The sequence below is a fragment of the Herpailurus yagouaroundi genome, unplaced genomic scaffold (assembly GCF_014898765.1).
Source record: "Herpailurus yagouaroundi ecotype Mexico unplaced genomic scaffold, PumYag 192, whole genome shotgun sequence".
NCBI lineage: Eukaryota > Metazoa > Chordata > Mammalia > Carnivora > Felidae > Herpailurus > Herpailurus yagouaroundi.
The window spans coordinates 5140179-5167493 of record NW_024412423.1 but is presented as its reverse complement, the minus strand read 5'-3'; the positions used below and the strand labels follow the sequence as shown (position 1 = coordinate 5167493).

The following is a 27315-nucleotide window of genomic DNA, read 5'->3' as shown; positions in this document are numbered from 1 at the left end:
TCCTTCTCTAATATTTTGTTTTATATTTTTATTTTTAATTTTTTAACGTATATGTTATGTTTGAAAGAGATAGACAAAGCATGAGTGAGGGAGGGGCAGAGAGGGAGACAGAATCGGAAGCAGGCTCCAGGCTCTGAGCTGTCAGCACAGAGCCCGATGTGGGGCTCGAACCCACGAACTGAGAGATCATGACTTGAGCTGAAGTCGGACGCCTAACCGACTGAGCCACCCAGGCGTCCCGTTTTTTTTTTTTTTTAATCTTGACTTTTCTACTCTTGGCTGACACAATCAAACCCTACCAAAGTGTCATATTAAAACAGTCTACCTTGGACCCTGTACAAGGCAGGTAACCTGTCCGAAATTCTAGAAACACTTCCATTACAGTACATTGACCATTAACAAATGTCCTGCACAATGCCAAGTGCTTTACATGCGTTCATTCGTTTAATCTATTAAATCCTTCCAATGACACCCATCTGCTAGCCAACACCACTAATGCTCAGAGAGACTAAGTGACTTGTACAAGATCACAAAGTTCGTTAGTTCTAAAGCCAAGACTTAAGCCCAGGTCGTTATGTTCATGTTCTTGACCAGTTCATGTTCTTGACCAGTAACACCCAGCCTCATTCATAATCCAGATCCCAAGAATGACATCTCCAGCAAGTTTAAGTTGGCAGCTTTAGTATTCAAACAGCCTTGTTTCCTCCTATTTGTGTCGTCTTTGCTTTGTGGAGAAAAAAAAATCAAAGCGCTGAAAATAATCCAAAGAATCACCTGAATTTCACAGTATTAGTGAAATTTTAGTGGGAGATCCACTTCCCCATTTTGTGGTTTTGATGCCTTGTGAGAGAGCAAAGGAAGATGGGATTAGAAAGTCGGAAAATAGAAATGTTTTGTCTGGTTTCAGAAGAAACTCCTTAGACACTCAGTTTCCAGTCTAATTAGAAAGAAAAGCTTTAAAAAAAAAAAAAAAAGGAAAATAAACCATGTAAATTTTGCTAAAACTTTGCCCACCTGAAATGATCATCACCTTTACAAAGACAGTGATAGTTCTAACACGTGAAAACACTGACCCACATTTCAGGATATGGCTTTTAAAAGTTACCTCATCATGACTCCCAATCTAGACTTCAATCCATGCTACGGAGGTAGCATTCCCATTGGTGGTGCCATGTCTAAAAGCGTACAGCAGAGAAGGATCAGAGATGCCAGGGTTTCCACTGACACAAGGGAAAATGAAGCTATTTCTCCTCTAAAAAATGTGAAATAGAACGAACTTCATGCTCGTTCTCCCTTTTCTACCTGTGATGGCATCACAACAATTTAAAAAATGCATCAATTTCAAAGGTGAGAGAACTGGAAGTAGATTCACCCACAGACAACCACAGTAAGCACTATTACAATATGTGAGTTTTAAAACAGCTTCTGAACTGAGGATATTAAGCAGCCAGGAAGCTGCCTCTACTTTGGCATGATCAGTCATTAACTTCATACATCTTGAAGACCATGGCGCCTCCTAGTACCTAATCTTCAGCCTGCCAGGAAAAAAAAAAAAAAAAAAGGAAAATAAAAAGGAAAAGGAAAGTTTGAGTTATAAACTCTGAGCCCATTTCCAAGGCTGCTGGCGGTTCAGTTTATTCTTAAGCCATCTGGATCACGTTATGCCCCAAGACAAGAAGAAGGCTCCTTCCTGCCGAGATAACCACAGAGAGTTCCCACTGCGTTTTCAGTATGGTCATCTCCATCGGGTGGGGCATGGCTTTGAGGATAAATTGTCTCCAGTGAGGGTTTTTCCCCTATTTGTTTTCTTCTCTCCTTAACAGGGATTACAGCCTGTCCTCTGTGGTTAGCATCCATGATGCCTGGCCTATGATTGGTTCATTCATTCATAGTGCCTTGTAGGACTGTCAGCCTGGCATTCTGTTGCAATAAGATTTTCAAACAAGAAAAATTGGGTTGTTAGATTCCATTCACCCAAGTTGATATGAGGATTTCAAGGAAATTGCAGGCTTGTCTTACTATAAAAGAAAATCAAGGGTTTATTTTTAGGGGATCCTACTCCGGGGGCTTTTCTTGGTGTTTTGCCATCTTTGTTAGCTCTCAGACCCAACACGAAACTCTCTCTGGCTCCACGGCAAAGGAAATGTCCATTCTCCTTTTTGCCTTTGCATATGTCTCTAAAGGACACAGAGAGGCTTTGTTGTCTTTGTGGTCATCGGGTCTGCTTTACACAGATGCCTATTAATCACTTCACTATGGAGACAGACACATCCATCATATCACAGCAGCTCCGAAACAGGCAGTCCAGTGAACAGGGGTGAGAGGGGAAAGCACGCACTTAACCATTTCAAGGTCCTAGCTGCCAGGGGCTCCTATACTTAGCAAGGTAATTGGTGGGGATGGGGAGGGCTCCTCCTTGGTATTTAGCTCAACAGGTGCAGTGATTTTGTGTACTTTCGTTTGTGTGTCTTGTTGCATGCTTTGATAGAACAGACATCTCCCAGCTTCTATAGGATGCAGGGGATAAGTATAGTGGAGAACAAGTTTTAATTTTAAAAAGTTATAGTAAACTCAGGCGGACTACCTGTACTTCTGAGGCAAAGCTGTTGACTCTGAAGCCAGTAGTTTTTTCGAATAATGGAGTCAACGTCGAGCAGAGTAAGCTGAAAGTCAGCTTTCTCAGGCAAGACAACCCTTAGAATTGCAGGTACATTAACCAAGACTTTCCTTCCAAAACTGGCTTGTCCACCATGTCTTTTTCAGTCATTCAAGGCTTTTCACAGCCTGCTTCCAAATGGTGATCAGCTCTCACTCTTCTGTTGCCTCTACAAGTACTCATGCATTCATTCACTATTTAACAGATATTTACCGAGCACCTTTATGCCTGGGAATTTAGGGGTATATCTCCCTCCTAAAGAAGAACAAACGTACAGTAATGTAAAGGTGATGAGTTAAGAGAGAGAAGTTAAGGTCTCTGGGGAACTTAGGAAAGAGCTAACCCAGTTGGAAGAAGTTGGAGAAGGCTTCCTCCTTTAAGCCGAGGCCTAAAGGAGAGGGTCAGAGGAGTGGGAGGTGAGCAGGGATATTCCGGACAGAGGGAAGAACTATGTGAAAGTCCAGAAGCAAGTGAGAGGATGATAGCCAAGTGGCTGGTGTCTATAGCATGAGTGACTAGGTAGGAGTTCGACTATCGACCATTATGAACACAGCTTTCACTTCCTTCCCTCTGTGCATTGGTTCTTACTGCTGCTTCAGCTGCCATCCTCCACATCCTTAAGGCCTGCCTTAAACGCCACTTCCTAGGCTGAAGCAGAAGCAGTGTATCTCTTGATGCTTCCAAACACTTTGGATGCTCACATGTGAGCACCTGCCCTCTCCCTTAACTGGATCGCAGGGTTTGTGCCTCCTTCACCTTTGTCTCTCCAAAACCTGGCACAGTGCTTTGGTCTGTGCTCAGTAGATGCCTGCTGAAGGCACCAAGAACATTACAGTCCAAGAGGGCATCTTTTCTGAGGTCTGCTGTCCCAGAGCCTGGCACTGGGCTTCCAGGGCAGATTGGAAATTGTAGAGAACCCAAGAGAAGGGCTACCGGAAACCTTATTATATATAACAATCTGGTGTTTGAAATTTCAATATGCCTTCATGTGGTCATCGTGGGAAAAGTCAGAATTGTGTTGGACTTCCTTGAAGTTTGTAACTGTTCTTACTTTAATTACATTTTGCAGGGCCTGGAGGGTGGGGTTGTTCATAATCTTTTCATTGCTTCAGCCTCCAAAGAGCTTAAAATTGCCCCTCTGAGACCTCCCTCTGCAACCCTCCAGCATCTAAAAACTCTCTCACCTCAGGGGGAAAAAAGTGAAGATTCTATTCTTTCTCAGTTCTGCCAATTTAAGACATGATTTCAGAGAAATCTCTAAGCCATTGTGTGCCTTGCTTCCTGCAATAGGAAGGTGGAAAGAATAACCATTTAGCACCTCATGACTGGTGAGAAATAGTTGGTGGTTAATGAATCAATGCAAAGGCTGTTTCAGATACTGTTTTCATTATATGCCCCATTTTCGACTGGTGAGAGTAAAAGGCCCAGGGGTTGGTAGAGGAAGGCATTTCAATGCCCCAGGATAGAGAAGCCAACTCTTATTGGTCCTCTTAGTTGGGGGGGGGGGGGGGGGGGGGGCGGGGAGCGAGATACCTGGAGATGGAGTATGCCACCCTACAAAGGCCCCTCCACTTCCCCAGGATTTCCATGCAACATCAGAAGCAATGATGTTCAGCCAGCTCCCTTTAAAGAGTTGTATTTGTTTTGAATTATTCAATTATTTAATTCCACCAGAGCACCCAGTTGTTACAAATAACTCATTTACCCTCAACATCTCTTTTGGAATTATCCCAGAATGAATTTCTTTTGATTTTTCAAATAGTTCCTCATTATCATTTTGAACATACACGGAGCACCTTTATAAATTTCTTTTGTCTAATGGATGTTAGTATTATTATATTCTGTTCTATGGATGGAGATCTAATTTGGTTCTGTGACTTCAGGTTATGGTCACTCCAAAAATGACCCACCAACTTTAGAGGCCCACTTAAAAGGGTCTCTACAATGTACCGCAAACCCATTTATTCAATAATCATTTATCAAGTGCCCAACTAAGATCCCTGGTGATAGAAAGGTTATAAATGCATATAAACTAGAGTCCCTGCCCTCAAGGAGCTGAATCCAAGATTATTAGTCCACCAGAAGTCTATAATCACCGTGTTTTGTTCAACACTTCCCGCTTTTGTTGTTTTACTTATTTCACAATGCAGAACCTACAGGCAGTCCTGAAACAGAGGTATGTGCTCTTATGTTGCCTCAACACATCATCCCTTTGGCAGCATTTGGACAGCACAAGGTCTGGAGCTGGGAAGGAGAGGTCCGCCCTCCTCCCCAGGGAGACCCATACATAACAAATGGAATGAAATGGAGCAGCTTATGCCCTCAGTGAGCTACTAACCCACTTCTCTTCTGTGGCTTCTTTTGGCCTTCAGATTTGTCCAGTAAACTACAGCATTTAAGTTCTTTCTTATTCGTCACTCCATTAGATTCTTGCAAGAACCCCATAAGGCTTTAAGAGTGTGAACCCACGTTGCAAATGAAAAAAACTGAGGCCCAGAGACGATAAGTCACCTGCCAGAAAGGTCACACAACAGCAAGTGGGAGCTTAAGGCCCCAGGCCTTCGGAGACCGCTAGCGCTGGGTGCACCCCCACCCCTCCGACAAACCCAGTGTTTAGTTCTTGACAGTGACCAATGTCACAAAGTTGATGCCACCGTTTCCATGAATGCCCCTTTGCCCTTTTCACGATATAAGCAGAAAGCTTTAAGTTTGGAAGGCATTTTCCAAGAAAAACTTAGAACTTCTTCTCTTCTTGACTGCGCTTTCAACTTCATCTCTGATCTATTTCCAACTTTGGACATGGGATTTCTGAATTTACACAAGCAGATGAGGGAAGCCACCTGCTTCATGGTAGTGATCTCAAAACTGAAGGGATGCGAGTTTTTTAAGGGCACTATTTACATAACAAAATGAGATGGAGTGGGGGGGGAGGGGTGAGACACCATTTTTCTCAAAGGTCAGACCCTACTTGATTTGTTAACAACCAAAAACTTGAACTCAAATGTTATTCCCTTAAAAATGTTCTTCCCAGTAAAAGAGCAAGTGCTTTCCATGAGATTAAAACAGTCAAGGACCTTCAGACATCAAAGAGGAATATTTGGGAACTAAAAGTAAAGCAGCCCTGGATAACCTTGAAACTTTTACATTTTTCCCAATTAAATAATGAATAAAATACATGGGACTGCTTTAGCCTTATTCTTCTTTCCCAGTTCCTCTCAAGCTGAGAGGCAATTTTTTTTTTAACGTTTATTTATTTTTGAGACAGAGAGAGACAAAGCATGACTGGGAGGGTCAGAGAGAGAGGGAGACACAGAATCCGAAACAGGCTCCAGGCTCTGAGCGGTCAGCACAGAGCCCGACGCGGGGCTTGAACTCACGGACCGCGAGATCATGACCTGAGCTGAAGTCAGGCGCTTAACCGACTGAGCCACCCAGGCGGCCCTGAGAGGCAATTTAAATTGTAAAATACCAAAGTCAACTGTAGATAACTACCTATTATAAGTATGCATTTATTGGGAAGACACAGCCCCATAAATAGTGTTGCCAAGACGAGATCCATGAAACACCCGCTAAGAAAAATTTACCTAGATCCCCCCACCCCATGGGCGAGGTCTACCCTGTGGTTAAAATTCACTGAGATCACCAAGTCAATGAGGGAAATCAAACTCATTTTATTCACAGGTGTACATTTTTGTGCCATTGTATGTAGGTGGTTAAAAATGATGTTCAATAGAACACCAAACATAATCAAAACTGAAAGAAAATCAGTTGCTATTTCAGCATTACAACAAGGAAATGCAAATTTAAGGAAGAAATTTTCATTAGCACAGTTCCTCTGTGACTAGGTATTAAAACAGATTTGAATGCAAGGCACCTCACCGTTTGGGGAGCTCCACGATATAAAAGGTGTGAGTTATAGCTGAATCCCCTGCTGTTTTTTGCTTCTCCGTTTCTACCCCCTTAAAAGTTCACGAAGATAAATCTGGAAATATTTGAGAAGTGTCACATTTGGAAATTATTCAGAATCTTGCCATCTTACAGACTTTTTCCCTGGGGTGAAGTGCCTGCCCTGCCCTTCATTACCAAGGGCATTTGTTTAATCACAGAATCTTTGTTTCTCAAGAGATATCTGCTGCTTCTATTTATTCACCCCTGAAGTCACAATCCTTTGTCACAGGACAATCATTTCCACAGCGACCAACTGTGATGTCACAACTGAGGGGAGGAGGAATGTTTAGAAAGAAAAGAGAAAGAGAATGTTCTTTTCAACAGGCAAAGGCTTCTGAGTTTTAAAACCAGGGCTTCACCAATCAAAATATTTTAGCAGAAAGATCCCATAGCAAAGCTGCACTTCTTCAAGGTCTCAGCTGTGATGGTTACAAAGTATCTCAGCAGAAGTTGAAGGGTTGCATGTTGTGGATTTAGGAAGGGGTAAGAGTTTCATTTTGCTTCATTCTAATTCTGTGCCAGCAATATCTGCCAGTAAAATACATTAAACATATTCCAGAAAGAGTTGATTTAGTAGATGAAAAATGTTTCTCCTGAGACCAGAGAAGGTACATTTTCTGTCTTACTATCATTTCCATAATAGGAACAATGTTTATATTTCCTCAGCCCATGCAGTGTCTCTAACGTATTCATGTTCTTTCTCCAGAGGCAGGAATTGAGGTATTTGAGATTTTGTTTTTAGCTACCGCATCAAGCACTTAAGATCTGACAATTGTGATGTGTATTCTCACTTGGTATTAAAAACTAAGAGCTTCAGTGTTTCCATTTGATTAGAGTCTCTCAGCTTGGTGGCTGATTAAGCAGGAACAGCAACTTTCTTCAAAAATACAGCATCTCGGTTAATGTAGTGTAAGATTATTGACGGGTGTAGTCACATAATTTTTATTAAATTGAAGAGATTAGCTCTGCTGAAGAATCTCACCGTGGCAGCAAACCCTCACTGTAATAATGAGACCTGACGCTTCTCAAACCCACTACAGGGCCCCAAATGGTCTTTTTCTTCCCCTTAAATATTCTTTCAGTTTAAGGAAGGGAAGACCTTCATTCACATATTCAGCATATTTACCTGAAATTGAGTGCACATGGGTTTTTGTGGGGTTTTTTTTTTTTGAGAAGGATGATAGAAAATCAGCATAAACATCTGTAATGTGAGCTTTAACTGTTTTCTTTTCACTGTAAATGACACACGTGCTCTTTCCTCCAGTTGCCTGAAATGCAAACACAGCTTTTCTCCAGATAGAGGCCACGGGCCCCACAAAGAAGTCATAAGAAAAGACCCTGGAAGCCTAGAGGGTTGTGCCATTTGTTCATTTAACGGGCATAAAATTGTTGCCTCTTCCTCTCCCATACTCAAAATATCTCCATTATCCCAATGTTATGAGGGTAAGATGGAAAAAAGATGAAGGGGGAAAGGAGGAGGGACAAATTCTGGAAATGAAAAATCGTCATATTCCAGGGGCTGAAACAAAGTAGAAAGAGCACATACTTGACAGAGGTTAAAGCACTTTTTCAGAACACAAAGAAGCAACAAAGGAAGTCTATTTGCATACTTCACGGGGGGGGGGGGGGGTTAATTAGTTAACGTTTGGCAAGCTGCGCCTCAAGACAAGTTGTGCAGAGGTGCTATTGTCACTTATTACTGTTATTAATTAACGGGGTGAACTTCAAACCAAAATACGCCTCGCAGTGTGCTTTCATGTCTTAAAACCGTATGCGATGTCTGTTGCAGGAGTGATTCGGGAAAGTTACCTCAAAGGCCATGACCAGCTCGTCCCCGTCACCCTCTTGGCCATTGCGGTCATCCTGGCTTTTGTCATGGGGGCCGTCTTCTCCGGCATCATCGTCTATTGCGTCTGCGACCACAGGCGCAAAGACGTGTCCGCCGTGCAGCGCAAAGAGAAGGAGCTCACCCACTCGCGCCGGGGCTCCATGAGCAGCGTCACCAAGCTCAGCGGCCTCTTTGGGGATAGCCAGTCCAAAGACCCGAAGCCGGAGGCCATCCTCACACCACTCATGCACAACGGCAAGCTCGCCACTCCCGGCAACACGGCCAAGATGCTCATCAAGGCTGATCAGCACCACTTAGACCTGGCGGCCTTGCCCACCCCGGAGTCCACCCCAACACTGCAGCAGAAGCGGAAGCCCAGCCGCGGCAGCCGCGAGTGGGAGAGGAACCAGAACCTCATCAATGCGTGCACCAAGGACATGCCCCCCATGGGCTCCCCCGTGATCCCCACGGACCTGCCCCTCCGGGCCTCCCCCAGCCACATCCCCAGCGTGGTGGTCCTGCCCATCACGCAGCAGGGCTACCCGCATGAGTACGTGGACCAGCCCAAAATGAGCGAGGTGGCCCAGATGGCGCTGGAGGACCAGGCGGCCACCCTGGAGTATAAGACCATCAAGGAGCATCTCAGCAGCAAGAGTCCCAACCACGGGGTGAACCTCGTGGAGAACCTGGACAGCCTGCCCCCCAAAGTCCCCCAGCGGGAGGCCTCCCTGGGCCCTCCGGGAGCCTCCCTGTCTCAGAACGGCCTGAGCAAGCGGCTGGAAATGCACCACTCCTCCTCCTACGGCCTTGACTATAAGAGGAGCTACCCCACGAACTCGCTCACGAGAAGCCACCAGGCCACCACTCTCAAAAGAAACAATACTAACTGCTCCAATTCCTCCCACCTGTCCAGAAACCAGAGCTTTGGCCGGGGAGACAACCCGCCCCCCGCCCCGCAGCGGGTGGACTCGATCCAGGTGCACGGCGCGCCGCCCTCCGGCCAGGCCGTGACTGTTTCGCGGCAGCCCAGCCTCAACGCCTACAACTCGCTGACGAGGTCGGGGCTGAAGCGCACACCCTCGCTAAAGCCGGACGTACCCCCCAAACCCTCCTTTGCCCCCCTTTCCACATCCATGAAGCCCAATGACGCGTGTACATAATCCCAGGGGGAGGGGTCAGGTGTCGAACCAGCGGGAAAGGCCAGGCGCGCTCAGCTCGGCGAGGCCCTCCACTGCCTGAGTACCCACCAGACCAAGATGGCCGCGGCGGAGCAGAGGACGCTGGGTCCCCCTCGGGGATGCCGGGGGACTCTGGGAAATTGGGCCACGTGGTTTGGTGAAGGTTTGCGACGCGGGACTCACCTCCATTCTCGGACTTCACTCTCCCCGAACACCGTGCAACAGGTCGGACTCACGAAAGACTTAAATTATCATCACAAACATGAGCCAAAAGCACATAGCCACCCACCCCCACCCCCACACGCATGCGCGCGCGCACCCGCGCACGCGCGCGCACAGGCTCTCACACCCACGCGCGCGCGTGCACCCACCCACACGCGCGCGCGCGCACACACCCACACACACACACACGCGCGCACACACAGGTGAACGACTGCAACGTCTTTGTCCATGACCGCACCGGGCGCTGCCGAACAGGGCTGGCGTTCCACCTGCAAAACACAAATACATTTTTAAAAATCATGAAAATTCAAAAGACAAAAAAATAAAGGATTCATTGATAATTCTAACTCAGACTTTAACAATGGCAGAAGTTTACTATGCTCAGATACTGTGAAATGCCCACCAGTGTTACAGCTTTCTGTTATTAGCAGATTAATGCCATGTTGGGCAACTATGTCATAGATTTCTGCTCCTCTCTTTTAATGAAATAACGTGACCGTTAACGCAAGTAACTCTTTATTTATTGTTCACCCTTTTTTTTTCCTTAAGGAAAGGACTCTTCCACATACCATCCTATGAACAGCTCTTCAGAAAGCCCCTTGAAAGTTAAACTATTTAACGTGAAATCCATTAACTGGAATAATTGAGTTTATTTTTACAATAAATTCACTGAGTAAATAAGTTGGAGCTGGAATTCTGAGCTTTGTGTTTGGACTGTCTGATCTCTAGCTAAAGGAAAAAAGTTGACAGGGGAATATTTATTCAAATCAACCAGTTAATTTGCTGGTCAGGTCTCTGGCCTGTAACATGCAAAAAATTAATTAGCTTAAAAGTCCTTCCAGATCCTAACTTCGAAAGCAACCGGGAGAGGAACTTTTAGAATGACACATCCGCGTCCCATTTCTGCCAACATGGCTTTGTCAGTGGTTCCTACTTTCTGTGAAGGCACCAGCTTGTGATACCCATCTCATTTCACCTTGCATGTGAGACCGCAAACAAAATCCACTAAAGGTGTGAACTAATTAATACGCTGGCTGCTACTTTGCATAAATTAATGGTTTGCTCACACGGGTTTTTCGTGGGGTTACATCTGTGAATAGCCTCTTTTCCACATGTAAATTTGTGCCTTACACCCTGAGTTGTGTACACTTGTAAACTGTCGTTATGATACACTTCCCCCCCCCTTTTGAAATAAATGCAGATATTTATTTGACCCTCCCTCCCCCCACCCCCACTCCAGCCCTCTGGAAGATTAGCATCTAGCAGATGGAAGAAGAATGTAGTGGTGATGGTAATAATCCTGCAGCCTGGGAGAGCTGGGCGGCACCACGCCCTCCGATTCACACTTCCTTCTAGTGCCAACTCCACCCACCCCTTGGCTGTGCTACCAAGCATGGCCCCCAGTGTTGTGGGTGGCAATACCCTTTCTCCCTCCAGCGTTCCCTCCTTCCCCTAGATTCTCAGATCATTTCAACATGGTGATATCCTCATTGGCCAGCAGAGAAGGGTCTAACGTCCCAGCTCCTCATTTCTGCTGTGTCCTCTGGCTGGAGAACACGCTGTGTGCGGTTGCCAGGCACCTGGGAGGTGTCTCCAAGCCATGGGCTCAGCACACACGTGCGCTGCACACAAAGAAATGAGGTGGAAATAGATGCAGGCGGGCTGGTCCCTGCTATGATGGATGAGTAACTCCAAGTACAAAGCCAATCACAACGGATGCTGCAAAAACATTGACTGGGGTGGAAGATTTTTAATTTTTTAAAAACTTTCTTCATCCTTGTGTTGTTATTGTTTGTACGGGGGCGGGGTGGGAGGGTGTGTGCTCCCCCCCTGGTTTTCATTAGCTGGAGCACACAGAGGGGACTTTTGTTTACTCTATCATGAACAAAAAAATTGTCAACATACTGTAAACAGTGAGCATTGTTTTAGGTTGTTGTGTTCTTAAACAGTTAAACAGTATATTTGGTGGCCTCTTTATTTCTTTTTATTTCCAGTTTGATCTTCTGGGTTTAGTCTTGTCTTTAAAAAAAAAAACTTTCAAAAAAAGACTATTTTGGACAATTTTGAGGTGGCTGGTGAAAACGCGGTACCTCCATAATGAGAGACCTAGGTGTGTAATGAGAACACGTGCATATGGCCTTCCTTTCCTGTAAACATCCCTTGCAGCTTTGCTGCCGTGCAGGCTAGGTTTTTGCTGTTTTGTGTTGTCCTGTTTTTATTTTGTTTTGTGAGCGGAATCAATGTTCACCTGAGAATTCCGTGCCCTGAAACCATGAAGTCTTTTCTAGAAACTGGGATAATTGTTTTTTACCTTGACTTTCCTTTGGAAATGCAGAACTTACTTAGGAAAGTGATGGGTATACACCCCCCTGCTACCTTCTCCCCCACACTTGACTCCCAAGAGCATAGGCCATGCAGCACCCACTGTCTCGTCCCCCATGCGTGGGCATCATTGCCTCAGCCGTGTTACGGAGACCTGTGTCAAAACTTCCATCCCACATCCCCACAACTCCTCACTTGCTGTGTTCTCCCTGAAATGCCCACTTGTATTGAGCTGGTCTTTTGCATTTAAGCATTTCCTTCCCCCTTTTTTTTTTCCCCACTGCGCGTGGGGGGAGGGTCCATAAACCTGAGTGTGCCTTTGCTTTCCACCCTTGCTAGACACTGGTAGATGCAACAAACTCAGATTTATATTTGTTGTAAAGTTGTAAAAATATTGTGACGTCACCCATTTTCCTTCCATCTCCACATCCCCTAACATCTGATTCATGACTTAATGTATGTTGTAAAATGGGAAGAAAAAAAAAAAAGAAAAGAAAAAAAAGGAAAAAAAAAAAAAAAAAAAAAAAAAAAAAAACAAGGAAAAGGCTCTTTATGACTTAAAAGTAATAAAACAAGACTGTTCTACATTATCATTTGTGTCCTGAATGCTTTTATTTATCTCTTAATTTCCCCCTTTGGAACCCCACCCTTCTGGGGTTGGACTTTACTCTTCTTCCCATCTCTGTCGGGTTTCCAGAGCATCCATAATGATGTGGTTAGACCCATTTGTTTACAGTACTCACACCCTTCCCCCATCACCCACCACCACCCAAATTATTGATGTGTTTTCTCTGTCTGCACCCAGCCTGGAGCGGAGTTGTAGCAGAAACCGCCGGTAATTAAAAGGCAGAGCACGCATTGACTCCCTCTATTCATTTTACGCATTTTCTTTTTATGGGCTTGTTCATCATCAAACATTTATGGTAGGCTTGATAGTTTAAGAGATCAAGGCTAGGATTTTAGTATGTAGGGTCCACTAAAAATAGATCCTTGCACAGATGTGACTTCAGCCTTTTTACATATTAATAAGATGAAGGGTGCCGGGATTTTACTCCTTGTTAGCATTTCTCTCTCTTGGAACCCAGAAGACACGGTTGGAGGTATATCAGGACGCAGTCCTTGATTTTTATTTTGCAGAAAAGCATTGCGAAATGCCTAGATAAGGTTTTCCCCTCTGGAGTGTTTTTAAAACACTTATTTACATAAGTCCACAGCTACAGTATTTTACTTTTGACTTTCTGAAACAGTGTTTTAGGTCAGTCTGCATGTGGGAAGCTGCGGGGTGGGTTTCAGTTCACACGTATAGCCATCCAGTCACCTTTGGGTATTTCCAGTTACATTTCCCTTTTTTTTTTTAAGTTTGTTTATTTATCTTGAGAGAGAGAGAGCACGCATGTGCTCAAGCAGGGGAGGGTCAGAGAGAGAGGGACAGAGAGAATCCTGAGCAGGCTCTGTACTGTCAGCCCAGAGTCTGACGCGGGGCTCAAACCCATGAACCATGGGTTCATGACCTGAGCCAAAACCAAGAGCCGGTCGCTTAAGCAAATGAACCACCCAGGCGCCCCCGCCAGTTACATTTCTTGAATCCCATCCAGAGGGTCAAGCATGTCAGGAACACAAGTTGACTAGAATGTAGTTCTTGCCTTGTCACTTATACAGAGAGATGGGCAGGCTCTTTGTAATTGCCCAGGAGGAAGTGGCCCAAAGGTTTGGGGCACAAGGGCTACATTTGAGCTGGTTCTTCAGAGAATGAGTTCTCTGGACAGCTAGACCAGGCAAATGGGATAACTTGTACAAAGTAGCCAAGTGTGCTGTGACTGGGAGACAAAAGGTTTAGGGGCCTTGAGCAGGGTCGTTGAGATGAACCTGCTAGAAGCAAGGCTGAGACAGGGAAGAGGGGCCCGGGCCGCAGGGCATCTTTGGAGTAGATGAAGCAGGAAACACATGTGTTTGTGCTTTAGAAATCTACCTGGCAGCAATGTAGAAAATGGATCAGTCCACAGAAAGTCTGTGGACCACCAGGCAATGCTCCAAATGGCATACCAAGTAGGTGGGAGCTCCACAAGCAAAATCTCCCATGTCTGACTTCAGATTCTTTAGAAAAGGGAATTGAATCTGCTCTGCGACCATCCCTTCTTTTGTAAACTGAAGATCTTCCTTCTCCTTATGTGACCGACAGGTTTGCCCTGCCTGGCTGTCACTAAATGTAGAACTGAAAGCTAGTCTGAGTTTCATTTTTAATTTTTTAAATTAATTTATTTTGAGACAGAGAAACAGGGAGAGCACAAGCAGGGGAGGCGCAGAGAGAGAGAGAAAACCCCAAGCAGGCTCTGAGTTGTCAGCACAGAGCCCATTGTGGGGCTCCCTTTCACAAACCTGTGAAATCATGACCTGAGCTGAAATCTAGAGTGAGACACTTAACCGACTGAACCACCCAGGCACCCCTGACTTTCATTTTTAAAAAAAATGGGGAAGCTGAGATCCACCAAATGAAAGGATTTGCCCATGACCCCAAAGCTGGCGATACAGCAGCTCTTCCAAGAACAAATTCATTGTCTCTTACCTCCATTCATTTACAACATTAGAACATTATTAGCCAGGAAGACATGACCCCCCCCTCACTCGGTCTCCCTCCTCTCAGGAAGCGCTTTGTACACACCTCCCCCTTCCCTGGTGGGGGATCCCAAATGCCTTCAACTGGGCTGAGTGGAGGGGGCAGGCTGGAGCTCAAATCACAGGAGTTTGAAGCTGACAATCCCCTCAGTGCAACCTGACACCTGCTATGGTGGCTTTTGCCCCAGTCAGCTTTGTTCTGGTCTGGTGAAGAGGAGTCCCAGGCCGAACAGGTGCAGCCTGTGTTTTAGCCGGGGCCCCAGGGATGTCCTCGCTCAGACTCAAGGAGTGCCTCCGATAAGCCAGCTTTTTAATTGTCGTGTTTACTCTCTTGCTTGCTTGCTGCAGGGTTAGTGGTGCCTGTAGGGTGCTTTCAGACTGCTGGCCCCAAGGAGTGGCTGTCCTGACACAGCCAACGAGCTAGGCATTCTATGGGGCCAGAGCTGGCATCTTAGACCTGCCTGCCTCCCTCAAGCACCATGTCAAGCAAACACAAACAGGTCTTGTTGTTCAGTCTTATCATTTGGCAGAAGGCACGCAAAGTACCCCAGAACCACAGCGCCTAGGTTTGAACAGCCTGAACAAAAGCTCTTTCAAAAAATTCATTCGGCAAGTCAAAGAAAACTGATCTAAAAGGCACCTACATTCTCAGGCACTGATTTTTTTTTTTTTTTTTTTTTTTTGCTGGAGGCAAAGGGGTGAGGGGAATTTAAAAGAATGCCTTCGTAACAAAATAACACGATTAAGAGCATAATCCTCAGCCTGGCTGAGCAGTGTGACAGCTGGGTGCATGCACCCAGTAACCCTTAGAAATCCACATCTCACGCTTGTCTTAAAACCAGGTGGTGTCATGTCTCTTGCACAGAATTGGGAAGGAAGGGCTCACATTTATTGATCGGGACCGCCAGACAGATGGGGATCTTCAATATTCCATTTAGAGTATTGTGTATCTTTAGCTCTAACCCCCCCGGGACGCCTAGGGGTGGGGGCGGTTGACCTCAACAGAGGGCTAGGCTGCACTGATGTGCATTAAATGTGGCTGGGCAGAAAAATGGGCAGATGTCCCTCTAGCAAATGGAAATGAAATTTGAGCAAATCAAGAGAGGCAGCTGAGTGGTGGGGAGTTCCCCATCCCTCCTCTGCAAACACATCCACACACACGTGCCCACAAATGCTACCATGAGGCTTTTTTCCTCCAGAGTCTAATACCAATAATGTCACGGAGGTCAGAACCCGTGTTTGCTAAAGGTGGACCCTTTGGAAGTTCTTTCATCCCATTTCCTGGTACAACGTGGGCTTCACCTCAGCACTTTCTAGTGCTTAAAATTGAAGTGTCACAGGGGTTCTTGGGTGGCTCAGTCGGTTAGGCGTCCGACTTCAGCTCAGGTCATGATCTCACAGTTCATGAGTTCGAGCCCCGCGTCAGGCTCTGTGCTGACAGCTCAGCCTGCTTTGGATTCTGTGTCTCCTTCTCTCCCTGCCCTTTCCCCGCTCGCACTCTGTCTCTGTATCTCTCAAAAATAAATAAACATTTAAAAAAAATTTTTTTAATGAAGTGTCATAAACCGTAGTCTCAGGAACGGAAGCCAACACTTTGCAGAGGAGCCTGGACACGGGTCCCTTTCAGCCCTGTCGACAATGACTCCCATGACCAGCAACTTTTTGATTCTTCTAATCACTTTCACATAGTAGACTCCCTCAGGAATCATTAAGATCATCCCCAGAACAAGTCATTGGTCCTGTTAATGGGCTGCAATAATGGTCCAAATAAGGGGATGCTAATGAAGGAGAAAAATAGGTAACCATGAAATGAGAAGCATTTTTCATTGATGATTTTCAGCCAAAAAAAAAAAAAAAAAAAAACAGATGAAGGTGACATTGGACACAACACCAAACGCCAGGAGACCAACAAGAAAGAGGTTCAGGCGGGATTCCCAGGGGGTTCCTAGGATGCGCTGGATGATGTAAAATCTGTGTGAGAGCCCAAAGCTCTGTTTTCTCCTGTTCAGCATGACAACTGCCCTCAACCACATTTACAGGGTTGGTAAGGAAGGGAGCCGATCTTGACAAACTTAGTATCAGTTCTCTGGTGTGGACACGGAACATTTTGCACACAGAGGGCACAAGCGTGAATTTCAACAAGAGAAATGGTCAGTAACAATGACAGTTTACATTGGTGGCATTTTATAGTTTGGAGACCTAACCTTGTCCATGGTATTCTTTGATCCTCATAACAGCATTATGTCTGATGCATCCTCATTTTACAGGGAAGGGAATTTGGAGAGAAGGAATCTATTGGATCACCGATCAACATGAAAATGGAGTAATGTTTCATAAACCTGTGTGTTGACATCACCCTCTCGGCCCCCTTGGGGACACCTCAGGTTACACAATCACTCCGCTTCACCAAAGGGGAAAAGCCACCCACAGCATTTCCCAGGAGACACGGTTACAACAATAAAGCCTCCGAAATAAAGGCTAGGCATACACGTTCTATTTTAAGGGCATTGTGCTCTAAGATTTTTCCATCATTAAAGAACACATCTCTTCCTTCCTGCGTCTGCAAAGTCCTGATGCCAGCAGTGTTATTAGGAACTGTCAACAAAGCAGGAAAAGAGAGAGCTGAAGCCAAAGTCAGTGACCTCCCTTCTGGAGACGCACCCTGCCACCTCCGGGGCAGTGACAGAGACCCTCAGTGGGGAAAAAAAAGGGATGAAAGTCCAGCTTTTACAGATTCTTCATCCTACTCAAGCCACACGGATCACGAGAGAAGTTCGAGGAGCTTAAGAGAGCGCAGGGTTAATTGGTAACAGAGAAGAAAGTCCCTACACCTACCAGAGTAAAGAATTTGCTCACCCTTCGCTTCATAGAAAGTAATTGACGAGTAAGAAATATCACTCTTGCTCTTCACGTTGGCACCATTGGCCACTGCGGCACTATGGGTACCAGGTCAACAAAGCGACTTCCTCTCTGATGTCAACGATGGGATCATTTGGTTGAGAACCAGAGGTGCCTGCGTGGCTCAGTCAGTTAAGCGTCCAACTTCGGTCAGGTCACGATCTCAGAGTTCATGAGTTCGAGCCCTGTGTTGGGCTCTGTGCTGACAGCTCCAAGCCTGGAGCCTGCTTCATATCATGCATTTCATTCTCTCTCTCTGCCCGTCCCCCACCTGTGCTCTCTCTCTGTCTCTCTCAAAAATATAAATAAATGAAACATTTTAAAAAATCACCCAGAAGGAGACAGAAGGTAGCAGTGGCCTCTACCTCAGTACCTATCTTCCTCCTCCATATCACTGCCCATATTCCATGTTGCTCTGGCCACAGACTAGCCCTCCTGGAATGAATAAACTACTTGGTGTGAATGCACAGGATGCAGCAGAGGCAGGACCACCTCTCTGCAGTGGGACGCCTGGCCTCCCTCCTGCCCTGGGGACAGTGTGGCCCAGCCAGGTACTACACGCAACTAGCTTCTTCTGACCTCAGAAGAAACCGGCATCTTCCATTAGCCGCCATGACGGATAGCCTTAGGCAATTTCACTCAGAGGGAGGGGGAAAAGGCCATTCTTCTTAGAACTGCACTGTTCTCTTTCTGCTTTGTATTCGTTTGTTTGCCAGTTGAAGCCCTGTTCCCATAAAGCCTTTTCCCAATACATAAAAATGCTTTGGGGGCACCTGGATGGCTCAGTCGGTTAAGTATCTTACTTCAGCTCAGGTCATGATCTCACGATCTGTGAGTCTGAGCCCAGCATTGGGCTCTGTGCTGATGGCTGGGAGCCTGGAGCCTACTTCAGATTCTCTCTCTCTCTCTCTCTCTCTCTGCCCCTCCCCTGCTCACACTCTGTCTGTCTGTCTCTCTCTCAAAAATAAACATTAAAAAAAAATTTTTTTTAAATTTTTTTTTCAACGTTTTTATTTATTTTTGGGACAGAGAGAGACAGAGCATGAACGGGGGAGGGGCAGAGAGAGAGGGAGACACAGAATCGGAAACAGGCTCCAGGCTCTGAGCCATCAGCCCAGAGCCTGACGCGGGGCTCGAACTCACGGACTGCGAGATCGTGACCTGGCTGAAGTCGGACGCTTAACCGACTGCGCCACCCAGGCGCCCCATAAAAAAAAAAATTTTTTTTTTTTTAATGCTTTTTAGTAAAGACCAAGGCTGTTGCCACCAACTTTGGTAGCACTGGTACAAGATATATATGTAATTACAGTTGTTACACAGTGATATCCATCTAATTATGCACTCAGTAAAGGTAGCAACCTTTGAAACAACTGATATTCCCTGATCTGAAGGGTGCCCGTCAATAACCGATTGACTTTGTAAAGGAAGTTTTCTACTCCAAAGGATGCATTCCAGGACAACATCAAATGCTAAAGTTCTTCTCAAGACCTCCCTTCTCCATTCCTGGGAAAGGATACATTTTTTGTGTGTACAGGAAACAGAATTGTCTACTGAAGTTTGACATAGGTGTTGGCTGATTTAAATTCTTACTGGTGTTTTATTTAAGAACCAAAGATTCATCCCTCTTTGTTTCCAGGGTGAAGATCTGTGATCACATTTCCTGCCTGGGGAGAAGAAAGAATGTGTTAGACTTATATGTATGAATAGAAATAGGTAAACAGTCATATTTCCTTCTGACTTTGTAATTTAAACAGCGTAAGTCAGTAGGGAAGGGCTGTATTTGGATCCAAAGTACGTGAGGTGAAAATTACTAGGTGTTGGACCATCTGCATTTCGTTTTAATTAGGTGACTGTAATAGCAAGATCAAAAACTTCTCCTCGTCATTCAATCTGGGGAGCTTTCTAATCCAGAAACCAAAGGGCTCTTTCTGTCCTCCGGAGAGAGTGACCCAAAAAGGTCCTCTCTAATTACTTGGCCAGAAGAGCAGACAGGCCTGGGCCCAGGGACAGACCAGGGCTCAGTGGTGGTGGCGTCGTGAGGGTGAGGTGCCCTGAGACCAGCCCCCACAGAGGCCAGTCCCCAGAGGCCTCTTAGAACAGTCATCCCTGATCTGGCAACTGGGAGTTTCGGCTTCTCCCAAGACAAAGTCGCTTAGAAAGCACCCCCGTGGTGAGTCTGTGGGCCTGGCTTCTAGTCTGAGCTGGCCTCTGTGACTGCGGGGCGGTCTTTCAAACTCTCCACAATTCACCTTCTCCAGCTGCAAAATCGATTTAAATCATGGCTGTCCTGCCTACCCCACAGGAGTGTGTAAAAGTCAACTGAGGTGAATGTTTTACCGGCACCTGAAAAACTCCAAATCCCACCATGTCCTTCTTCTCCAACTTGGCATTCACACACAAGATCCCAGTCCTCGAAATCTTCAGATTAAATAAATGACTCTGAGTCCCCCATCCTGCTGATAATGAAAATGTCTCTTTTTTCTCTCCCCTAAATACTCCTTATCTGCCCACAAAAGCAGCCAGCCAGACCTGGTTAAACAAAAGCCCTGCTTGGCCGGATAGAGTTCTGGCTCTTTGTCACACGTATAGCCGTCTGTGCCACAGGATGCCTGCACGGAGGCCTGGGGGGCTCTGAACACCTCAGGGCCGTCCTCTGCCATTCCCCCATGGCCGGTCTGGGGAGAACAGAACTTACCATCACTCAGTCGGGCCTCCTGTGCTATCTGGGAAGTCCTATCTGCTTAGCCTGAACTGGTGCCTCTGGGCAGGACTCTCTGGACCCCAGAATGGACCCAGAATGCACTACAAAGGACAAAACTATAAGGTCCCTCACCCCCTTTGTCCAGGAGGCTCCTGGGCACCAGTACAGGATGCCTGGAGGCCTTGGATTGCCCATCTGCTTGCTGACTTGCTCTTCGAGCCGATTCTCACGGCCCTTTTCCCTGCACACATCTACATTGTTGCCCTGCCTGGTCCCAGGGCCATTCCAACCTCAGAATCTCAGCTGCAGTTAACCTGGATGGAAGTAACTGCTTGCTTAGCCCCAAGCCTTGTCCCATCTCCTGGCCAGAGACTTGAGACATTTCTTTTAAGAGAAAAATTACTTTGTGACACGGGCGCCTGGGTGGCTCCGTTGGTTAAGTGTCTGACTCTTGATTTCAGTTCAGGCCATGATCTCAGGGTTTGTGAGTCCAAGCCCCGCGAGGGGCTCTGCTCTGACCACGTGGATCCTATTTGGTATTCTCTCTCTCTCTCCCTCTCTCTCTCTGCCCTTCCCCTGCTTGTGCTAGCTCTCTCTTTCTCAAAATAAATATACTTTAAAGAGAGAGAGACACAGAAACTACTTTGTTATAAGAATAAAGCAGGGCACCTCGGTGGCTCAGTCGGTTAAGCGTCCAACTTCGGCTCAGGTCATGGTCTCAGTTCCCAAATTCGAGCCCCACCTCAGGCTCTGTGCTGACAGCTCGGAGCCTGGAGCCCACTTCAGATTCTGTGCCTCCCTCTGTCCCTGCTCCTCCCCTGCTCACACTCTGTCTCTGTTTCAAGAATAAATAAACATTAAAAGATTTTAAGAAAAAAAAAAAAAAGAGTAAAGCATCATACCAAAAATGTAAGTGATAGCCATTATCTCATGGTGCTGAAAGCCCCTCTTTTTGGAGATGAATAAATCATTTTGAGACATTGCTCAAAAACACACTGCTCGTTGGCAACAGATTTGATGGCAAGAAGCGGGTAACCCAGTTCCTAATTCACTGCCTGATACCATACTCTGTCACATACAGACTTAACTTCTGCAACAAAGTACTGCCAGAACAAGGCAGCTGAACAAAAGATAGAAATTTGTTTCACTCTTAAGCAACAGCCCCACAGCGCGGGATCCATCACTGGTGGGGCAGCTCTGTAATCTTCCACGTGTGGCTTTAATCTTCTGATCAAGACAATTCTCTTCGTGCCAACTTCTCCAACAACGGGGAAGGCAAAGGAAAGAGTGGGTGGAGCATACCCAGCCATTTTTAGGGGCTATTCCGTAGTGGCACAGAATACCTTAGTTCACATCCTAGGAACACAAGTACACTCACAGCTGTGGCTGCATCAGGCAGCAAGGGAGGCTGGGGAGTGTAGACTTTAGTGCCTTGTGACCTGCTAACACTTGGGAACACATAGTGCTTTAAAAATAGGAAGGAGGGGTGACTGGGTGGCTCAGTCAGTTGCAGGTCCGACTCTTGATTTTAGTTCAAGTGATGATCTCACACTTGGTGGGCTCGAGCCCCGTGTCTGGCTCCGTGCTGAGCGTGGAGCCTGGTTAAGATTGTCTTTCCCCCTCCCTCTGCCACCCTCCCTGACTTGCATGCTCTCTCTAAAATAATTTTTAAAAAAACCAAAAATGAAAAATGGAGCGGGAATGCATACTGCAGGAAGTCAGCAATCTGCCACATTCTGTACACAGAAGAACACCTAAATCTTATTGCATAGTACATACATGTAATATATGTGTGCATGTGTGCATAGGTGCACATACACATTTTACAAAAATAAATTTTAATCAGCCACTGCACATGCTACATCACCACCTGTCTCTACCAAGCTTACCCTGAGCTCCCAGGCAGTATTGGGCTCCCCTTCCCTCCTCCCCTCCAAAGCATAAAGATCTCGAATGTGTAGCGCCATGTATTGGAAAGATATGCTTCTCCATTCACCTGTTAGCATACCAAGGGCAAGAACTGTATTTTTATTTATTTGTCTGTTTGTTTGTTTATTTTTACCTTAAAAATTTTTTTTAACGTTTATTCATTTTTGAGAGACAGAGGGAGACAGAGTGTGATTGGGGGAGGGGCAGAGAGAGAGAGAGACACAGAATCCGAAGCAGGCTCCAAGCTCTGAGCCGTCAGTCAGCACAGAGCCCAAAGTGGGGCTTGAACTCACAAGCCATGAGATCATGACCTGAGCCGGAGTCAGAAGCTCAACCGACGGAGCCATCCAGGCGCCCCGATTTATTTATTTATTTTTACCTTTATAAGTCCATAGCCCACACTGAGCTGGATAAGTTGTAGGTGCACCACAAAACATTTGCTAAACTAAGTTATCATCAGACATAAGATGGTAAGGGGTGAGTCTCCACTCGCATCCATACAGAAACGATATTATTGCTAAGGAATTGCCGTGGCCGTCATAATAGCCATAGCATGAATCCCACGCTCACCACCGGATGCCAAGTACTGGCTTATGTGTTTCCCCAGCATTAGCCCCCTCAATCCTTATGAGAATCCTACCCTTTGTTCTTTCTTTTGGAAAGGTAAGACATCTGAGGCATGGAGAGGTTAAAGAACGTTCCCACATTCACTGAGCTAGTATTTGGCAGACCCAGGGTGTACATTTGGGTCGAACCCATAGCCATTTGGGTGGAACCCATAGCCAGTGCTTTTAGTCATCCTGTGTCTTATTAGGGGAGGTGCGCTAGGGAATGCTTTCTTTTCTTTTTTTTTTTTTAACATGACAAAGAAAGCCTATTGGAAACCAAGAGATAGCCAACCCTGTAGGGAGCTAGGTGATTAATGACACCAGGGATGGGAATCACACTAATCCCTTAGGGACACTTCCAATAACCCAGACAACATGCAGCCCACCCCACGGATCGTCCATACGTGCACGCCCACGTCAGTACTGTGGCAACGCTCGTCCTGTTTTCCCAGGGCTTTTCACATAGGACATAAAGTTAGGAGCTGAAATCTCAAGTATTAAAAACAATCAAACTTTCCAGTTCCCTAAATCCTTGACCCTCATGAGATTCCCCACTCCACAGCACCTTCAAGAATCTTCGTTTGCACAACGATAACAACTGACTATGTAATTTTAGAAATTTATGCATGTAATGTAATATATGTAATGTAATATAAATCATGATGGCAGAGCAAGCATTAGGGGACTCTGAGCTGGTGGTGACATTGGGGACACATAAGCACATCAGCTCTGGAGACCAAGCCCATGCGTGCTGAATATCAGAGAGAGGAGAGAGAGAGAGAGAGAGAGAGAGAGAGAGAGAGAGAGGTTTATTTCTCCCTTCGCTGATGCTTTGCTGTGTAAGTGCTGATAAGAACCTCCTAAAACTATTTTAGGAGATATTTTAGTGCAACTTGGGTGTGTTGGGGAGGGGCGGAAGACTCATGATTTGAAGGCAAAAAAGACAACAAGATTTGATTTCACAGACACTTCAGAAATAATGGCATAATCTTATCCGTTTACAGCAAATACAATCAAGCATTCAAGCCCCCGATAAAGGTGTAGCGCCGTCATTGGGGCAGCAAACTGCAGATTAAGCGCTTTTTTTTTTTTTAAATGCTGTTCAAATTGCCTGTGAAGCAACCTTTTATGAGATATGATGGTTCAAACAATTTTGCAAAGAGCAGAAGACAAAGAATACGTTTTTACACCGAACTGGTTTCCTAGGAAACCCTGAAAAAAATGTAATATGATATCTCTTAGAGGTAGTTCAAGGACCAGGACTCCACTTTACTTATTTAATTTTTTTTTGAACGGTGTTTAATATCTGCCTCTCCCCCTCTCTGCAGTGGGAGCTAGAAGAGAACAATCTTTCTTGTACCCAGCCGCGGGAGTGTCCTCTCATTAATTGAGTGCCCGATCTGCACAAAGGAAAAATATTTGAGCCAAGTTGAGCCTTCATTACACTCTGCAGCAATTTAGAGTAAGAAATTAAAGGGATAGAATTTGAACTTTTTGCTCTATCATTAAAAAAAAAAAAAAAATCCCCAAATCCCAGCGAAGACATTAAAGAAAAAAAAAAAAAAAGCCAACCCACTCCTTTTCAAACCACGTCTAAATTAATCTGTTTCAAGGTCTTCAAATACCATTTATTTTAGGTTTATTTTTACTCTGGCTCTCCATCCGTCTCTGTGATGTGCTGGCATATGCAGGCTGCTGGAGGATGCCTGAATTAGCAGGCTTACACATCTCCCAAGTTCAGGTGCAAGATCACCAGGGTCTAGAGGTGGCAGGGAAGCTGTGGACGAAGAGATGGGGAGCCTGCAGGTCAGGAATCCTTCAAGGAGCATGAGGCTGTTTTGCAAGGACACCTCCACGGACCCTAATTTCCATCAGTCATCACTCCCATCAAGAGGAAATCAAAATAGGCAAAGTGAGGGAACATCTGGGCTGTGTGGGAAGGAGTTAAATTTGATTTTCAAATAAATAAGGCACCTAAGCTTCAAGTTGCACTTATTCAACAATTGGAGATGAAAATCATAATGCTGGCTTAAAGAAGCTTGGGATGTGTCTGCGGGCGCAAGGTGGGGAGGGGGCTGCGACCTCCTGCGAAGGTCCTCACCCGTGGCTCTTTCCCCACCTCTGTGCAAAGACCTGGGGAGAGCCTGGAAGAGGCGCACAGCCAGGGAGACCGTTGGTGATGGACTGTCTCTCAGCACCAGCAGACCACAAACATCTGCCTTTCGTCACCATCACTGAGTCTGGGTGACCGTGACATTCTGGGAGCAAACCTCTTCAAGCTGAAGACAATACCATTGTTTCTCATTCAGGATCTTTGAGCCTACAAGCCTTTAGGGTCACCAAAACACATTTAATAGCTGCCTTTGGGGATGCGACAGTTGCCCAGGAAGAGAGGGAAACCCAGAACTTGAAGACTTTTCACGAAGATTTTAAAAAACCATGAGGGACACCTGGGCAGCTCAGGCGGTTAAGCATCTGCCTCTTGATTTCGGCTCAGGTCATGATCTCACAGTTCGTGGGTTTGAGCCCCACGGCAGGCTCCACACTGACTGTGGAGCCTGCTTGGGATTGTCTCCGTCCCTGTCTCTCTGCCCCTGCTCCACTCTCTCTCGCTCAAAAATAAATAAATAGACTTAAAAAAAAATCTAGGGGCGCCTGGGTGGCTCAGTCGGTTAAGCGTCCGACTTCAGCCAGGTCATGATCTCACGGTCGGTGAGTTCCAGCCCCGCGTCAGGCTCTGTGCTGACCACGCAGAGCCTGGAGCCTGTTTCAGATTCTGTGTCTCCCTCTCTCTCTGCCCACTGTGTTCTGTCTCCCTCTGTCTCAAAAATAAATAAACATTAAAAAAAAATTGTTTTTTAAATCCAGGCAAGATATTTCTTAAAAAAAAAAAAAAAAACAAAGAGAGAGAGAGAGAGAGAAATGCCAAAGCAACAAAAGAAGCTTGACACACACAATAGGTACCCTCAGGGCTTCATGGGATCCAGCTCGTGCCAAAGGACATGGTAGGCCCTGGAGGGACCCTACAATGCCAGCCTACACATTTGTTTTTTAGATGCGGGTTGAGTTGGAGTTCTATGAATACAGGGAATCTCATTTGAAGGTGGGAAATCCACCTTTAAAAGCAGCTGCAGCATAGGTGGGGAAAGAAGAAAGCAACCCTTCCCACTTGCCTCGGTATAATAAGGAAACAGGTGAGCACGAGCCAAAGGTACACATCAAAGTCTCAGGTACCAGTGGACATGTGGAGGCCATGTTTCCTTGCTTTTTTTTTTTTTTTTTTTTTAATAACAGCACCCTATTTCCCTTTTGAAGAGTGGTGTCCCCTTCGTCATGATCTTGTTGGGGGCCATAAATGAAGGTTGCTTCTTCTCCCTTAAACAAGAGGTGGACAGGTGACCCAACCTAGATCAAAGACTTTCCCCAGAATCTTAAAGAGAAAGATGTCCTCCGTAGTTAGCACTCATGCCTTAACAGTTGGATAGTCACCAGGATGCACCCTTGAAAGCCCAGACTCAGGCTTCAGAGCCAAAAGCTACCCTGAATATGGCGACAGTAAAACATCCATATCCCCTAAGGGCCGGGATGAGTGTAGTCTGAGGGGAAAGGCACATACTAGCACATGAGGAAGTGAGACAGGAAGTAGAGGCCATTGTAGGAGCCACTGTACTGAGTCTACCACAAGTGGGACTATAGGCTGCATCATTCAGCTAAATCACCCTTGGCAACCTTCTGGAAGCCATGGTGATTAATGGCAGTTTGCACCCAGCAGTGGTGAACCAGGGGGCACCGAACCTTCTGGATATAGGGTACAACTTGGGGACCAAAATAACATGACACATAGTCAGGATTCAATTGAGTAAAATCAGAGTTCATTATCAGGATATGGGGCTATCTCAAATGCTGACTGTAAGGGTTCTTTGGGCCTCATGAGGGCTTAGAAGCCAAAACTTAGAAAGTCAAGAAACAGGGCGCTCTCCGTTTCTCTCTGGAGCCCCTTGGCCTCTAGTGCCCTGTCTTGGCCTAGTCCCAGAGACTGCTGCTCTCTGACCATCTACACATGAGTCTAAAGCAGCCACTCCAGAAAGGTAACTTTCAAAGCACATAAATTCCCTATTTAAATATTTGACAAAGGGGCGCCTAGGTGGCTCTGTCCATTAAAGCATCCGACTTTGGCTCAGGTCATGATCTCGCGGTTGGTGAGTTTGAGAAGTGTGTCAGGCTCTGTGCTCCATCTGTGTCTAGATTCTGTGTCTCCCTCTCTCTCTCTGTCCCTCCCCCACTTGCACTCTGTCTCTCTCAAAAATAAACAAACATTAAAAAATTGTTTTAAATAATCAATCAATCAATAAATACTTGGCAAAGATTGACCAGCCTTTCTGAGGCTCAGCCTTCGGATTTGAGATTGGAGC

At 45.9% G+C, this 27315-nt stretch overlaps 1 protein-coding gene and 1 long non-coding RNA gene across 4 annotated transcripts in view; one reads left to right on the top strand and one right to left on the bottom strand.

Moving 5' to 3' along the window:
- The window catches only part of SEMA6A (semaphorin 6A), a 137320-nt gene extending 125529 nt beyond the window's left edge, over positions 1-11791 (top strand). For all 3 annotated transcript variants that reach the window (XM_040444287.1, XM_040444286.1, XM_040444288.1), the window contains one exon: positions 8394-11791. In XM_040444287.1, coding sequence (XP_040300221.1) covers positions 8394-9592 — 1199 coding nt within the window. In that variant the 3' untranslated portion in view covers positions 9593-11791. The remainder of the gene's footprint in view (positions 1-8393) is intronic.
- Positions 6308-8525, bottom strand: LOC121010565 (uncharacterized). Its single transcript, XR_005781230.1, has 2 exons — positions 8414-8525; positions 6308-6638 (listed from the first exon to the last, which is right to left on the bottom strand). It is a non-coding gene; the product is annotated as an uncharacterized LOC121010565 (long non-coding RNA).
- Positions 11792-27315: the final 15524 nt, after the last annotated feature.